The sequence below is a fragment of the Rousettus aegyptiacus genome, unplaced genomic scaffold (genome assembly GCF_014176215.1).
Source record: "Rousettus aegyptiacus isolate mRouAeg1 unplaced genomic scaffold, mRouAeg1.p scaffold_m13_p_7, whole genome shotgun sequence".
NCBI classification, from domain to species: Eukaryota; Metazoa; Chordata; class Mammalia; order Chiroptera; family Pteropodidae; genus Rousettus; species Rousettus aegyptiacus.
This window is the reverse complement of record NW_023416310.1, coordinates 72,650,886-72,667,368: the sequence shown is the minus strand read 5'-3', so window position 1 is coordinate 72,667,368 and position 16,483 is coordinate 72,650,886. Positions and strand designations below refer to the sequence as shown.

The following is a 16,483-nucleotide window of genomic DNA, read 5'->3' as shown; positions in this document are numbered from 1 at the left end:
AACAAGGGTGATTAGAGGCCTGGGGTACTTTGTATGCTTGCCCCAGACTCCAATTAAAACATTACTGGCATCTCTGAAACATTCTGTGAGTTGTCATTCTACAGTTTTCAAACCATTGTAATAGATATCTAGCACTTGATTTAATAAGCAGAAAACCTGAGAAACTCTAAAAGGTAGGTATATATTATCTGTTTTACAGACCGGTAATTTGGAGCAAGCAATTTCTCAGTAATGACACAGAGTAAGTCAGGAGTACTACCTGATTATTAATTCCCCCATTACAAATCCCTGCCCAGAGCCTCCATTAGAACTTTAACACATATGTAATTAACTGAAGAGTTACCTGTGAATCCATTTTTGGATTAAATGAAAAATTTTACAGGTCCACAGATAAAAAGAAAGGATGACTAATGCTAGATCCATTAGCGATTGTAAAATGCTGATATTCTAATTTTGTCATTCCCGCTTCAGTTGCTAGCTGATGTACTTGTACAAAGAGAAATTCCCCGGTATTTACTGTTTGCTCACCCAGTCATTCCAGTAGTAAGGGGTGGGAATGAAAGCTGGACCCCCTGATCACAAGGCTGGTTCCTGTGGCCCCGGGCCGCAGCCTGAAGCTAAGGAGAGGTGCACCTAGAACCACTTCATTAGCATAAATCCAAGTATGGCCGAAGGGGGCTTGTTAATAATAAGATGTCCCTATCCTCCCCATCACTCAGGAAATTCTAAGGCTCTTAGGAGCTCTGGGCCAGGAAAGGGGACAGAGACCGAACATATAACTCCTATTATGTCACAGGTTTTACAGTCGCCCCTGCCAGGAAACTCTGCCACTGACGCGCCCCCTCCACTAAGTCACCCCACCTTCCCGATCTCAGCGTGGAACCCATCCCTGAGGACTCGCCAGATGGAGTCTCTGCCCCTGGACTCCGATGCACCCCGCATTTCCTATCGTGGAGCTGATCGCACTGCGTCTCGCAAATGCCCATTATCGTCCCCACTAGACTGCAAGCTCAGTGGGGTCGGGCACCAGGCCCGCGTGCTCCACCGCTGGCTCCCGTGGCCCGGCTCGGAGCCCGGCACCCAGTCGGAGTGAGGGGAGGGGACCGGAGGAAAAAGTGGGCCGCCACGGAGGGCGCTGCGGCAGGGAGGGGAGGCGAGCCAGAGGTGCGGAGGGGAGTGCGGGACGCACGGCCGACCCCCTGCTTAACGGAGCACCCTGAAGGGTCGGACGACACTTACGGGGTGTCGCAGCTTCGTGTCCTGCCGTGGTTTTGTTTGGCGAGGCTCGCCCTGAGCACACCATCATCGTGCGTGACCAGCCCCTTCTCGCCGGCAAGTTTCTCACGAATTCCCCAGGTCTCAAGGGACTCCCACGAACGGTCTTAGTTTACCCACTTTGCGATTCATGTTTAGCAGCACAGCTTAAGTTGTTCTCATTAAAAAACAAGTTTTCTTGAAAAGTGGATTTCCCCCAATGCTCTCCTGTGATGAGTGTTTACTCACGCACGGCCCTGGAAGCTGTCAGAGCAGCTTCGCTCCGTCAGCAAAGCAGAAACGCGAAGGCGCCCCCACCCTCCGCGGGCGCCCCCGGAGGCCCGGCCGCGAGCGGGGCGCGCCGCTGGCTGGCGAGTCCCTCACGCCTCCACGCGGACGCTGGCGAAACAGGGCCACTTGGCGGATGTCCCGGATGTGCCTCTGAACTGGCCTCGGCCTGACCGCGGTGCTAGTACTAGCCTCCGACGCGCGGCGACAGGAGCGACAGGCACCCGGGCTCAGTTCTGGGGCTGCAGCCCACAGCCGGCCGGCAGCGCTGGGCCCTCCCGAGGCCTCCCCGCGGGGCCTGCCGGCGGCTGCCTGCTGCGCCCTCACATGGTCTCCCTTCGTGGGCACCTCCCTGGCATCTCCTCACACGTCCAAACCTCCCCTTCTTAGAAGGACACCAGTCAAACTGGATTAGCAACTGAGGAGCTAATTACCTCGTTTTAACGTTTTAGCAGTATATCAAAATACGGTCGCCGTGAGGGGAGGGGGGCGGCCTGGCAAGGGGACTCAGTTCGGTCCGTGACGCTGTGACGTTGGTAATTAGGAACCCCCCTGGTGGGGGACCCTCCTTTGACAGCACCAGGGACAAGTGCGCGACGCCGTCCTCCTGCCTTCCCAGGACACGCAAGTCCGGCACCGCACAAGGACTAGCCTGTGACAGCAAGTGTCAGGTGCACAGGTAACTCTTCTGTTCTCTCTTCTCTCTCCTCTTGCGTCTACCTGACAACAAAACCCGGTGACCGCCGAGCTGACTGCACGAAGGACACGCGGTGGAACTCGGGGAAGCTGAAGACCAGCAAGCTTTCACACCGGTTCGGTTCTGACACCAAGTCCACCTCCAAAATACACCAGTTGGGCTTTTTCTTTTTTTCTTTCTCTTAAAGGTAGGACCAATAATGCCACCTTCCTTTCCCAAAATTCTGACAAATAACTTGACATCCCAGAGACCTAGTAAAATGAATCATTATCATACCACTTGGGGAAAAGAAATTAGATGAGGCTGCAAATCACACATTTTCATTTAACACCTCAAAGTTAAAAACCCACCTGTCATAAAGGTTTCCTGTATAAAGAATCGTAAGTCACTGAATGTTCTCCTGGCCTCTCACGCAGCAATGCATTGAAGAACCCAGGATCTAAGATCAGAAAGGGAAAGCGACACGGTACTAAACACGCCCAGCCGCACGGAACGGGCCACAGCGCGATGACCTGGCTGATGAATCAGATCCCACGAGGACCCCTAAAGCAGCAGCCCGGGATGACAAACTACGCCGTGTGCTAATCGCAGCGAAATGTTCTTTCTGTTCAAAAACAATTTTCAAGGTCGGCCAACCCACCCGTTCTCGCCCGCTTGCAGAAGGGTTATGTAATTTGAGTGCTGACTGAATACCTGTGAACAGGCTGTTTCTCGCAGCCTGTTCCACTGACATCTGTTATCGAAGGTTATTTCACTCAATCTTCAAAACACTAAGAAGACCACTACAGAAGAGCCCAGCGAAGGCGGCCTGCTCTGGCCAGCGCGGTCACTGGCTCCGTCAGGCCCCTGCGCCCTGGGAGAACGACGGTAGGTGGTTTTATAAACGCGAATCTGACTCGTGACGCCGGGGCGAAGCTGCACAGTGACCCGCGGGGCTCAGACGTTGGCAGCAGCTTTGACTCAGGCGTTCCTGCTGTCCAGGACGCCAGCCCAGCATCAGGAGCATCTGGCCCCAGAAGCAGAGACTCGCGGCCAGTGTCCCAGGGACCGGGGGATGAGTGTAGAGAAGTCGTTATTCTCTTCTACTTCTGTACGTGTTCAAAGTTCTCTGCAGAGTTTTATTTGTAAGTACTCCCTTCATAACTAAGCCCGGGAACTGCTCGCAACACTGACCTTGACCAGGTTCTGCAGCACATAAAGATACTCCAGTGTGGCCTGACAGCGCTCCGCTGATGTCTTTACGTCACACGGGGGACACATGTGTTTCCAGACACCAGGGGTCCAGCCCCGGATAAAAGACCCGGTGGTAATTCATGAGGGCGGGGTGCCTCTTACTGAAACGGCCGCTCCATCACCCTCCTGTGAAGCCCACCAGTCACCAAGACCCCGCAAAACATTCACTCATTAACTCACTCGACAAACATTTACCAAGCACCCTCTACACAACAGGCACTGCCATAGGTCCTGGGGATTCAGAGGATGAAAAGAGAGCAGACGTCCTCATGCAGGGAGACGCACAGTGAGGGAGTAAATACGTGCACAGGACCTCGGGCCCTCGCTGGTGATAAGCAACGTGGGAAAATAACGAGAGGGCCGGGGGAGGTCCTTTGATGTGGAGTGATCAGAAAACCCGTTTCTGACATTACAAAAACTCCTGCAAGAAACGATGGTGGGTTGGCCCGGGGGACACAGCTGATCCTTGAATGCTTACGCTGTGCCAGGCACTAGTCTGCAGTCACCCGATCCCACGACAGCCCTCCGAGGTCGGTGCCGTGAGCCCCTTAAACGCGGAGAAACTGACTTTCCCGGTCGCACAGCGCGCACGTGCCGCTCCGGGTGCATGCCCCCGCACTCCGCGACAGCAGAGCGTGAGAGCCGGCTGTGCCCAGGACTTGGTGGCAGATGCGATGTGAAGTGTGAGGTGAAAGGGTCAAGGAGGACACTCCCATCAGCGTCCCTCGCTCTTAAACACGGGGAGACTTTCGGGGTCCCCTGACATTTGAAAAAACCCTCCCTAAAAACGTTAGAAGACAACGACCGACCCAAGGAGACGCAAAGGAGCCTGAAGGGAGCGGACGGCACAGGCGTTAAAAGGAAACTGAAAACGAAGCCCTAAGTACCGTCCTCGAGGAGAGCTCCTTCGGGGAAGATGCTACCGAGAAAGCACGTGGGTGTGAGGGGGACCAGCGAAGAGAAAACTGGAAATAAAATGCAACAGAAAAAACAAAGGCTCCACGCAGCAGGATGAAGAGACAAAAAGATGGACAGAAGGAGAGAAGTTCATTCCGAGAAATCCAAAATCCAACTAACATTCTAGAAAGAAGGAAAGAGGCAATTCTCCAAAAACAAAACAAAACAAAACACACAACTGTGTGTGTGTGTGTGTGACATTTTTCCGGCACTAAAGGACACTACTTTCCAGATTCGAAGGCCCACTGAGTATTCACCTTCATGGAAAGAATGAACGGAAAAAGCCTCATATAGACATAACTTCTCAACTTTTCAGAATTTAGCGCTAAAGGCTTAGAATCTTCTGTCCGAGGAGGGGAAAAGAGGCCACACAGGAAAGCACATCGGGTGGCCTCAGACCTCGCAGCAGAACGCTGGCAGGCGGGCGAGAGCCGCCAGTCCCAGCCTGGAACGGGGCACGGCGGGCTCGGGGACAGCCCGGCCGAACACGCTGAGAGATTTAAACGCCTGCTGTGGCGCGTGGGACGAACTAATGACACATTTATGAAAAACTATGGAAATGATAACAAAGGGTGAGTCAAGGGAAAACAAAAGATGTGGAAGAAATTTAATCATCAAAAACACTATCGGGCCGAGCCGTGAATAGCGTCTGTAGTCATAAAACTGTAAATGCTAAATAGTGGTTCAATGAAAGAGAGTAATAACACTGGAGGAGGAGTGTGTGCACGCGGAGGGCACGTGAACCCTCCTCCTCCACGGCGGGAAGCCAGCGTCTGCTTCAGCCAGGACACTGTGGTTCGAGCACGTTATTTAGCGACGCGGCCCCTGGACGGAGCCCCGGGGGAGCGCGCGGTGGGGATGACGAGGGACGGGGCGGGCCACGGACTCCCCGTTTTTATTATAAGCTCAGAAAACTCTCACTTTTAAACTATCTACATGCATTATTTGACAAAAATTAGAATTTCAAAACCGAGAAAAGGAGAGGGGAAAGAGGAAAAGAGGACCACGGAGGTGGCACGGGACATGGAAGGGTTGGGACAGAGAAACAGAGGCAGACAGGAAGCAGGGAAAGGGACCTCATAGAGACAGATGCAGAAAGGGGCGTGTGCCGTGTGGAAGGCTAAGGAGGGAAGGTTTTAAAGAAGTGTCAGGAAAAGAAATAGGGCGATTAGTAGCAAAAGAACCATAAAACGGTTTACCTTTTTTCTTTTTCTTTGTCAAGTATCCCTGAGAATTGATACTTACAAAGTTATTCAAAGTAGAATAAAGCTATGTAGGAAAATATATACATAAGTTGTTATCTATTAACAATTAACTGAGAGAAAGGGTCTAGGAGAAGATGACAAGGGAGGAGCAGGGCTGATGACCACGCCCTGGGAGCCGGAGCTGCGAAGAGACGGGATTAAGGGCATACGTCAAGAAGACAGGAGAAGAAAGAAACGTGACATTTGTCTGTGATTTCTCATACATTTCTTAATACTTGTCTGTGAATCGTGAAAGTATGCAGGAAATAAATGGATTATTCTTGGACTCCACCGCATTCAGCAGATTCCTCAAAGGGTCCATATTTCCACAAAAGCATATAAATCATTGGCATTTAAATATTCTTCATGTTTACGAGTGAATGTTTACAAGTGACTATATTTTTTAAAAGTCAGAAATGTTTTTGATCAATTTTAAACAGTTCAACTTCATTTCGTAGGTGGAAACTAAACTGTCATTCTTATAAATTAAAAAAGTTAACTATGAATGTGTGTGTGTTTTTTGGCCAAATTATAGAAGTTAGCACTTTAGTTTCCTAATTTTCAGTAAGGAATTATCTTTTTTCTTTCTTTTTTTTTTTTTTAAGGTGAGGCAACCCTTGGTTGACCTCGCAGATTGCAAGGACCTTGTCAGCTAACAATCCCTTATTTTTTATTTTTTATGTACAGTATCTAGTCTTCCTAGGTGGTCTCTTATCCAAGTGCTAATCAGGCTCGACCCTATTTAGCTTCCAAGATCAGATTAGGGTAGCGTGATCCCAGACAGAATTATCTTTTTAATACTTCAAGGTATCAATATCAATACAGTTGATATGACACCTATTTTAAATTTCATCTCAGTACTTTCTTACAGTAAGCAGAAAGAACATCCGGAGAAATGACTGGAATTAGTCTGTGTCCATCACAATGAGACTGTTCTTGACGCACGAGGCGGTGAACTTGGCAAACGGGCCGCACTGGATGTTAGTGTCCCTCACCCCACAATCAGGTCTGCCGCTGACCTGGCAGCACGGGACTGAATCTGCTGCATCTCTGGGCCTCGGTTCCTTCGCCTGTAAACTGGCAGGTCAGCTCTAAAGCTCTCTATACAAGAATCTGTAATTTCCAAATTTTATGAGTCTACCTATATGTGTGTCTATATGCTTAATATTGGTAATTGGATCTTTTATTAAAGTTAATTTTATTTTTCTTAAAGAAAACGAAGGGAAATTACAGATTTCTGGGCTGCACGCTAGCAGCAGGCCTCTCGGAGAGTGTTCCCAAAGGACTATTTTGGTAAGTTTGTTATTTTTCAGCGTCTCACTAGCAATCAGTGTCAGGGTGTTGCATTTTAATAACAGTCTGAGGTCAGAGTCAAGTGGGGCTCTGCACTGTGACTGGCAGGCTGGGTCCCTGGGAAGTGACAGCGGCTGCCGGCAGAAAGGGCCGGCTGCAGAGGCACACTGTCGGGGCGGGGGGGCCAAAGAGGGGTTTTCCTCCCTCTGAAAGGAACACAGGTTGAATTTATTGAGGGTCTGGGGGAAGAACTTGCAATGTAAAAACGTATGAAACTTCAATTTAGATGCTAATCTGAGAGGTAACCAACAGATGACAACGCCTGTTTTGCAATAAAAAGCTGAAACTACAAAAGTTCACAATTACTAGCTGGTTAAAGGAGATATTTTAAATGTGCAAAATGACTGCAAACTCATCCCCCTCTATCTTGTAAGTCCAACATGTCTTAGAGATTTACTTCCTATAATTCAAGTTTACAATGATATCATGTCAAACCCAAGTCTTCTGTTCGGAACAGCAAGAAAAGACCTAAGATGTATTCAGGATGCACCTTGAACATGGAGGACAAAGCAGGAAAAAACGAGCTTTTAAAAATTAAATGATAGTGGCTTCATCCTGGAACAAGAGCAACTTCTCTCTGAAAAATCACTAGCACAGATGCTGTAACTAAATTCTGTTCTCCGATCCAAGGCATATGTGTTGCCAAAAAAAAAAGTGAATCCTGAATTATCTGTACTATATGAGCCCATGACGTTCTTAATCAAACCCAACTGATTACGTAATCACAATGTAGCCATTTCAGATACAGTTGACTTTCTTTAGCTAATCATAAGAATACATTGTACATCACTGCAAATGTTAAAGCAGATCACCTAGCTAAAAAAAAAAAAAAAAAAAAAAGTACCTATTGAAAATATGAAATAGGCTATAAATCTTAGGCTATTCCAAATAAACTTTTAAAAACCAAGATGGTAACACAATGCTATGCTGGAAAAAAACAAACCCGCAAGCCATTGCATGGGTCAAGCAGCAGTGCACACGCCTGTCCCCAGGGGTGAAGGACATGGCTGGGTCTGTCTGCTCCAGCTCAGGTTCCTCGTTCGGCCGAGCTGCGGTGGGCAGAACCCGGAGGGCTGGGGCTGGCACATCTCCTCCACGAGGTGTTCGGCTCACACTGTGGGCATCTTGACTGTCAGGGACCGGCTCACAGTTTTTACTGATTATTCATACCGGATATTTATAAAATGCAAAGCGGCTGCTACTTATACTGACTTCTAGAGAAGAAGGTGAAGAAAAAAAAAATCAGTTATTTGGAGCTGTGAGTGTCCTCTGCCCTGGAGTGCTGAAATTCCTCCGTGGTCAGAACACAGGTGCGTCTCGCAGGAAGTCTTCAGAACGATACTCCTGCACAGTCGTCGGGGGCTGAGAGCCCTTCAGATTTAGGTGTTGACATTAATTTTAAAATTTGAACTTGTTCTTCCATCTCTGAATCTCACTGGCTACACAAGTCAACAGATTTATATTAAATAACTGATATTATTTTTTTGCTCTAGCAGAAAATAAAATATGTGTGTTGTGGGGGCTGAGAAATCACCAAAATAGCATGATAAATGTAGATTTCCAGGCCAAGCTCCAGAATTCTGATTCAGTTCATTTGTTTGGGGCTCAAAAACCTGCATTTCTACAAATACCTAGGTGACACTGATGCAAGTGATCCTGTTTGTAAAAATATCTTTACTTTTTTCCTGAACTGATACTGCCATAGCTGAAATTTACATCAAAACAGTAGGGGCTGAGCCGGCGGGAAGGTGAACGAGATGGACCATAAATTAGAAATTGTCGATGCAGCGTGATGGGTGCATGAGGGTTCCTTATATATTATTTCTTCTACTTTTGTATGTATTTGAGATTTTCCATAATAAAAAAAAAAAATAAAAAGGAAAGCTCTGTAAACAGTCAAAACAAGTCTGCAGCCCCCTCGCCATCAAGAGACTTGCTGCTGGACATTTTATCTGAACTTTCACTAACTAAAGGAGGTGCCTATCATCCTTTTCAACAATTTCCGAAGCTGACAGACCCCTAAAATGGCTCTGACTAAACCCTCAAACCTCGGAGGTTGCCTTCATATTGAGATCAGGCTGCTCTTGGAGAGAGTAAACCAAATCGTCATTGCTCTAAAATTAAAAAACAACTTCCTGTCAATGTATCACAAACTTGGAACGCAGAGTATTTATAGTGGTGTTAGTAGCTGGTTAATAGGTGGTCAAGTGACAGGGAGAAAACGTGGACAGGGCCCTTCCAAATCATCTGTCTAGAAGAGGTCCTTTGTCCCTCCAAAATCTCTTGCTCGTTCTCTTTTTCCCAATATCTAGAATTAGATATAGGAAGCAGAGGATCAAAACGCTATTATAAATGTCCCAGTAGCAGTGAGCAAATCGAGTGCCCAGATCTTGGTTTCTAGTGTCATTCTCTAATGAAAGAAACCAGCCTGAAGAAATGGCTGATCCTAGGGCTGGAGCAGGGAACATACGAGATGAGCCTATAGCTTCTTGTAGTCCCAGAAAGTTTGAAGGTGCTTTAAAAATATTAAAAAATAGTATTTATGTCAATGGGACACAGGAGCCAACTGAAAACGCTCCCAAAGGCCAATGCTGATATGATTTGAACAGCAAAATAAATAACACAGTATTGGATTATACCCCAAACTGTAAAATCGATATCCATGTGGCCATACCAATATAAATAAATAATAGAGTAAGAAAATAAATGGGGAGAACTGTTAAATCTCTCATACAGAAAAATTCCAAATAGTTTAAGTAGATAGGAGCGTAACTCATCACCACTTAAGTGTGGGCCACGCACAGGTACGGTAAGGGGAACGGAGGAAAAAGTAAGCTTACAGTGGGGAAGGCTGGCACGCAGTACCTCCGTCAGGCGATCGAGTGACCAGTCGAAAGCATGTACCCTTGATACGATGTGATGAGAACAACACTTTAGGTCTGTGGTCTCCCTCCCCAAAACGTACAGCCCCAGCCAATCATGAGGAAAACATCAAACGCCAGCAGAGGGATGTGCAACAAAATACCTGACCAGGACTTCTCAAAACTGTCCAGACCATCAAAACAAAGAACAGAATGGAGGAGCCTAAGGGGACAGGACAACTACGTGTAATGCAGTATCCTGGAATTGGAAAAGGACTTAGAAAACACTAAAGAAATCTAAATAAAGTATGACCTTTAGTTAATGATACCGCATTAGCATTGGCTCCCTGCTGTGACAGATGCAGTAAGTATACTGATGCACCTGTCAACGATAGGGAAAACGCAGGAGCTCTGTGCACTCTCTCTGCAACTTTTTGGTAAATCTAAAATTGTTCTAAGAGGAAAGTTTATTCTTAAAAATAAAACGACTATAAATGGCCTCACTGCCGGTGACAGACTGTGGCTGGATGAAAAGCAAGGTTCACAGAAGAATTTGAGCCTCTAAACTTACACCCTCTCGTTTTAAAACACACACACACACACACACACACACACACACACACACACACACACACACACACACACACACACCTGCAAGGGCGGGGGTGGGCGGGGAAGACTGATGGATTTAGGACTCCAGAATCATCTTCATCATCCTCACCGCAAACTTTTACTGAGTGTCTACAACCTGTGGGACACCATGCGAACACGACAAATACTAAGGACACAGTCCCCGCAATCTGGGTGAAGAGGCGGAACCTAGGGAAACACGTGGTAAATGCCAGCTGTGCACTGTACAATGAATCCAAGCCTTTCTGATTGCATGGCGTGCCCATCAGAGTAAATTTTCTTTACATTCCTTCCATTTCATGTAAATTTATTTATAAACCATAAAAATGTGTTACTGTACCAATATATTCTATACCTTAAAAATTTTAAAGGATAAAATGAAAAGAAAAACGTGAGTCCCAGTGTTTTCATCCTGTACCCCAGGGACCATCCTGCCCCACAGGTAAACACTCCAGGAGTTCCTTAGGGATAGAATCTCTACGGACTGTACAAGAAGGTCTTAGTAGGGAAACTGAGGCTGCAAAGAGGTTTCAGGCACCTGAGACACGACGCATCAGTAGTTCTCATTTTCCCCACTGAAATCACAACAAAGTCAAATAAAATTTAGAATCAATGCACTGTGTTAACCTTTGCCAAAAAAAAAAATAATAAAATGAACCATTTTTGAAATACTGAGGTTATTTTTCTGATGTGCCTGTTCTTTGTGGCAAATAGCTGTAATGCCAAGGCATGGCTCCAAATTAGTCACTTGTTCCAATTTTAAAATACTCCACTCTAATATTTTGCTCCAACAAATTGATTTTACTGTATTTCTTCGGCTTTCTCTTACAACTATATCTTCATACGCAGATTCACAGAAAAGTTGAGACTCAAATCTAAAAACAACCCTAGATATTAACAGTCTTTTTCAGATAGGGAATATCTATCCACCTTCTCCTTTCTATACTATTTCTTTCCTCTTGTCTACATAATAAACAAATACTTTTAAAAGGGTCCAGCACAAAAATACAAATGCCAAGAGAGCGAGAAAGCCGGGCACTCAGACTCATTTCTCCAGAAGAGATTCCATAAAGGAGTCTCAGCCCAGCGCCGGCTCTGCCACGGGCGAGGCTAGCTGGCCACCTCCGGGGAGCTTTATGCAAGTATACAATTTTGTTTGGGATCAACTAAACTTGGATTGCTTTTGGTTCCTTTAAGAAATTAAAACCAGTAATTGTTCACAGGCAAGAGCTTTAGTCATCTCGATGTTTAAAAACAGGTTTATTACATAAAAGCAGACTAATCCAGCCCATCTTAAACATTTCTAGCATAATTGCCCAACATGAATTTCAAGAAGTAACAAGACCAGCCTGTATATTATACTTAAATAAGCCAGATTTAAAGGATCTCTTCTTTACCTATTACATAACAAGTTATTTTGAGTAATGAAGATTCTTCAAATCCAGCAAATTCTGGGTATTTCATGATAGCAGCTATCGCTCTGAGGTCCTTCTCCGAGGCCATGCCACCCGCCATTAGTCAATTCTATGATAACCCACCAAATTTACAAATCTGAAGCAAGGAAGAAATCTACACTGCCAAACACTCCACAGGTAGCAGACGCAGACCATGTGACCTACGTCACCCTCCCAGCCACCCTTCAGGTAATCGTTATCATCATCCTTTTATAATAGTTGAGTTCTAAGAAGCTTGGAGAGGTCAAGAAACAGGCCCACAGTCTTAAAGCTATTGAAGTGGCACAGGAAGGCCTCACGCCCAGACCAACTCCAAAGTCCAAGTTCCACCTACAACACCTGCTCCTCTGACGATGAGTCCGTGACTTCTACCCTCAACTAGACTGAAAACTTGGATTCTTCCTATAGGTCCATCAACAAGAATATTTTTGAGGACGTGTTTAACTGTTTCAGAACTTTGACCATCCCTTATTTACAAAGTCTTTTTGATTGTATGTACAGCTGTTATCTAAGTGACACAGCCCACAAGGGACACAGAGGGCCCAAGGACTCTCTAAAATTTCAAGAGTTGCATAAATAGTCAGCACACTGTACGGATTTGATAACTTCAACGCTGATCAGCTACGAAGGTGCTGGACAGACTTCTCTCTGTGCAAAGGAGCACGTCTAGTTAACCCCAAAATATCACCAACTGAACGCGATGACAGCGCTCAAGCCTTAAATCCTGAAAAATCTGCATGGAAAGCTTGTTGACAATACTTTCATTTCTCAGAAGCTGTTAAAAGAAACACGAAGCCACACATTTTAGAAAGCATTTCCTTTCCTTCGGAAATCTTTTTCAAGATACAAGTCTGTCCCTTTAATCTAAAAGGAGAGCCCCGGTTTCACAAGCTGCTGTTTAATCAGTAGCTGAGTCCCACCGGCTTCAGACTTCCGTGAGGTCCTTTATCTGGAACTGCTAAAAGCTTCCTCTGTACTCTGTGACCTAATACACCACAGAACAATAGAAGTGGTTTCCTTGTCTAACCACTACCCTAATATTAATAAACTGTGGACTCAGAGGAATGCGTCTTTATGACGTGATCAGAGAATCTTAGAAAAAGCACATAAATGTTTCCTAAGAGAAGAATAACCTGATAACTATGATCTGTAGAGAAGAATTTCTTAACTGCAATCTTAGTTTGGTAATATAACTGTGCGAGAAAACAGTGGACTTTCTCCCTTTATATAAGCTTCCTAGTGAGGACCAACCGATCTCAGTCAATACCACGAGGGCCCTTGCGGAAATAGATGCTCAGGAAAAGAGGCTGCCAAAGAGGACACAAGGGACACGCCAGAGAGATAAAGAGAGGCCCAAAATAAAGTTCGACCAAGAAATGCCTTCTTGCCTGATGGGCAAAGGCAATCCACATATTTACATAGCTTTATTATGACGGAATGGGTACATACCTGTTTCAATTCCCAAACCTAGAAATGATTTCGGATGACAGAGAAACCTCAGATAAATGAACTTCAATTTAAATGCTGAATTTTAGTTAAATGCCTCATTTCTTTCCCCATGTAAATGGGCTGACAAAGGATAGAATTCAAGCATTTTTTCCCAATCTATTTTTGATAAGCCATGCTTTCTCCAAGGCACCAGTGACCAGTTTAAACTTCAAGTGGAAAGATAAGCCCAAGGAGGCAAAAGATTCTGGCCCACGTTCTAGCCTCGATTTGACAATGGCTCGCCCCACCTTCGTATGGAACACAGGCCCCAGATAATTAAAAGCCTGACAGTTATTATGTTTTCAACATTCAACTGCTCTTTTACCTACCATGTATGTTCAAAGGGTTCTTCTTTCTTAACCAGCAAGCTCACTTCTCAGGATTAGCTCAAAGGTTTCCTTATTCTCCTTGGTTTAGAATCCATCTCTGCTACCAGGATTAATAATTTCTTCTGGATGAAAATACAGCCTCCCAAATCTATGTGTAATTGTGAATCTTCTCTACAGAATTTATCTCCAAGTACCTGTCATTTATACGCCACTTGTCTAACCAACCACACACCTTCCAAGCTATAGAATATGAACGGAAAATCTGCCAAAGCTGCTATAAATCACCAAATATTTCTTTACGCTTTATTTATGTCAAGATTTGATATTTCTATTCATAGATTAATTTTCCTGATTGTTTTACAGCACTCCAAAAAAAAAAAAAACTTAGATTTTATGATTTCTACCTCCATAAAACAGTAAAAGAATGGAATAAAGAAACATGAGAAGAGCTAGGCACATTTCCATCAGTCCCTACATAGAACCTGTTTTTTTCAAAACATAAAAATTCGATTAAGTGCAAAGTCATCTGGAAACTCCTTGAATCCCTTTCACTCTTTATCCGCTATCCTACTTGTGCTAATTTTCAATTTCACCATCAATACCAACATCGACACCTTTCCAGAGTCTTTTAAAACTTCCCAGATACTTTGTGATTCTTACCTGGGCTGCCCACACACTTCTAACAACATTCACTGTTCTTATCTATCAGATCATTAAATAGAATTCAAATATTTGAATACTTACGAATATTTGATTTAAGACAGAGGCAAAATTTAGCAATACATTATATAGTACAGTGATAACAGTGCATACTCAACTAAAGGGCACTCAATGACATCGCATGGTGTAGCTCTAGCAATAATTATATACAGTGTTCCTTCTAGATGTGTTTGAAAAATGTCTTTACTGGGGACAGTAACTTCCACATTCTGTAGCTAATTAACATCTTTCTAAAATAACTCTTGACCTCGAAAGTATTCCTAAACAGTTCTAAGACTTGTATCACACAACCTAAGACCTGGGTTTCGTTATGATTCTCCCTACAATTCACTTGTGTCACCTTGAGTAGGCAGGCCATTTCCACTCAGGGTATCAATGTGTTCAACTGCAAAACGAAGAAATTAGATTTTAAAGGTCTATTCTAACTCTAAAATTCTATGACTATAAAATTTCAGTCTCTCATTTCAAAGCAACAGATGATAATGGCAAATTAGCCTAATTATTTTTTCCCTAAAAAAAAAATGACCCAACTCGAGATGTTTCTTGAGTTGAAGTTTTACCTAGGAAAATATACCGCAAATGAGAACATCGATAAAACATAAAGAAAAAAAAGAAAAGAAAAAGAAAAATCACACACTGCCTTAGCTAAAAAAGAAACTTCAATCACCCTGGGGCCATTTTGTCAATAGTTATTCCGAGGCTGCTACTCTGATCACTGGCTTCCAAAAATAGAAATATTTATGGAGTTGTTTCCTTCTCATCCCCAGAGATTCAATACGAATAAAAAGCGCACACAGAATCTAAAATCAATTTACAACTCCAGAACCAGTTGCAGGGAGAGAAGGAAACTTCACACAGCTCTCCAAGTCATTTGCATTTAAGTATGATTAGAGCTAAGAAACAGTTCTTATTATAAGATACGAGAAGCTCACAGGAGGCAGGTGACATCTGGGAAGGGAAGCAGAACTGCCAGGAAGGGATGTAGGCTGAGGACCTCAAGGCAACAGGTCCAGAGCCAGTACCGCAGTCTGCCCCGGGAGGGGTCGGTCGCTGCCACCCCGCTCGCCGCCCTCCCCGGCCCCAACCGCATCGCCTCGCCCCAGCTTCGGCCCTGGAGATGCAGCCCGCGCCCCGCGCCCCGCACCCCGCCCGCGCCGCCCGCTCCTGCGGCAGAAACCTCCTGAATCGCTTGCTTCCACGGGCCCCCGCCACGGCGGGCTCTCCAATTCCTCGGCGCCGAGGCCGGACCGGGCCCGATGCCTCCTTCCCGGCCGCCCGGGTCGCAGCGGTCCCGCAGCCCGATTCCCGCAGCCCCGTCCCCGCCGCGGGCCCGCTCACCTGCACCTGTTTGCGGAAGTGGCGCGGCCCCGGTACTGCCAGCGGCCAAAAGCAGCAGCAGCAGCAGCAACGCGGGTGGCCCCGGCATCTCGCCCACGGCACGACCCGGGAGCCGGCTCTCGGGGCGCCCTCGGTCCGTCCGTCCGTCAGTCGCTGCCGCCTCCCTACGCTGCTTCAGCGGCACTCGCGCCGGCTGCTCCTGGTCACACGTCGCTTTGGCCAAACCTCAGCCCGGCTCCTGGTCCGCACCCGCCGCTCCGGCCACAGAAGCACCATCCTTCCCTCCCTCCCGCCTGCCTGCGCCGCCGCCGCCGCCTCTCAACAGCAGCAACGGCAGCAGCCCTGCGGAACCGCGGGCCCGGGCAGCCGCGCTCCAGCCGCCATGATGGGCTGCGTCATGTGACGTAGAGCGGGGGCGGGAGGCCGTGAGGGACAGTCCAGCCAGCCAATCGTCAGTTCCACAGGGCGCGGGCGGCCCCGCCCATAACCCCGGAGGAGGGAGGGCGCCCCCTGCAGACGGAGGAGTGCGTGGGCTGCAGGTAACACCGGCAATTATTTTAATTTTAAAAATACAGGGAAATACAAAGAAGACAATAAAAAACATCCAGAATCTATCCTGATTTTTTTCTCAATATTG

The 16,483-nt window shown here is 46.2% G+C and overlaps 1 protein-coding gene across 3 annotated transcripts in view; it reads right to left on the bottom strand.

Moving 5' to 3' along the window:
• LMTK2 (lemur tyrosine kinase 2) overlaps positions 1–16,229 on the bottom strand; it is a 63,055-nt gene extending 46,826 nt beyond the window's left edge. For 2 of the 3 annotated variants that reach the window (XM_016155155.2, XM_016155157.2), the window contains exon 1: positions 15,847–16,229. In XM_016155155.2, the coding sequence (XP_016010641.2) occupies positions 15,847–15,934 (88 nt within the window). In that variant the 5' untranslated portion in view covers positions 15,935–16,229. Of the gene's footprint in view, positions 1–2,589; positions 7,853–15,846 lie in introns of those variants that run through there. The other variant, XM_016155156.2, reaches the window with a different exon arrangement.
• Between the last annotated feature and the right edge of the window lie 254 nt (positions 16,230–16,483).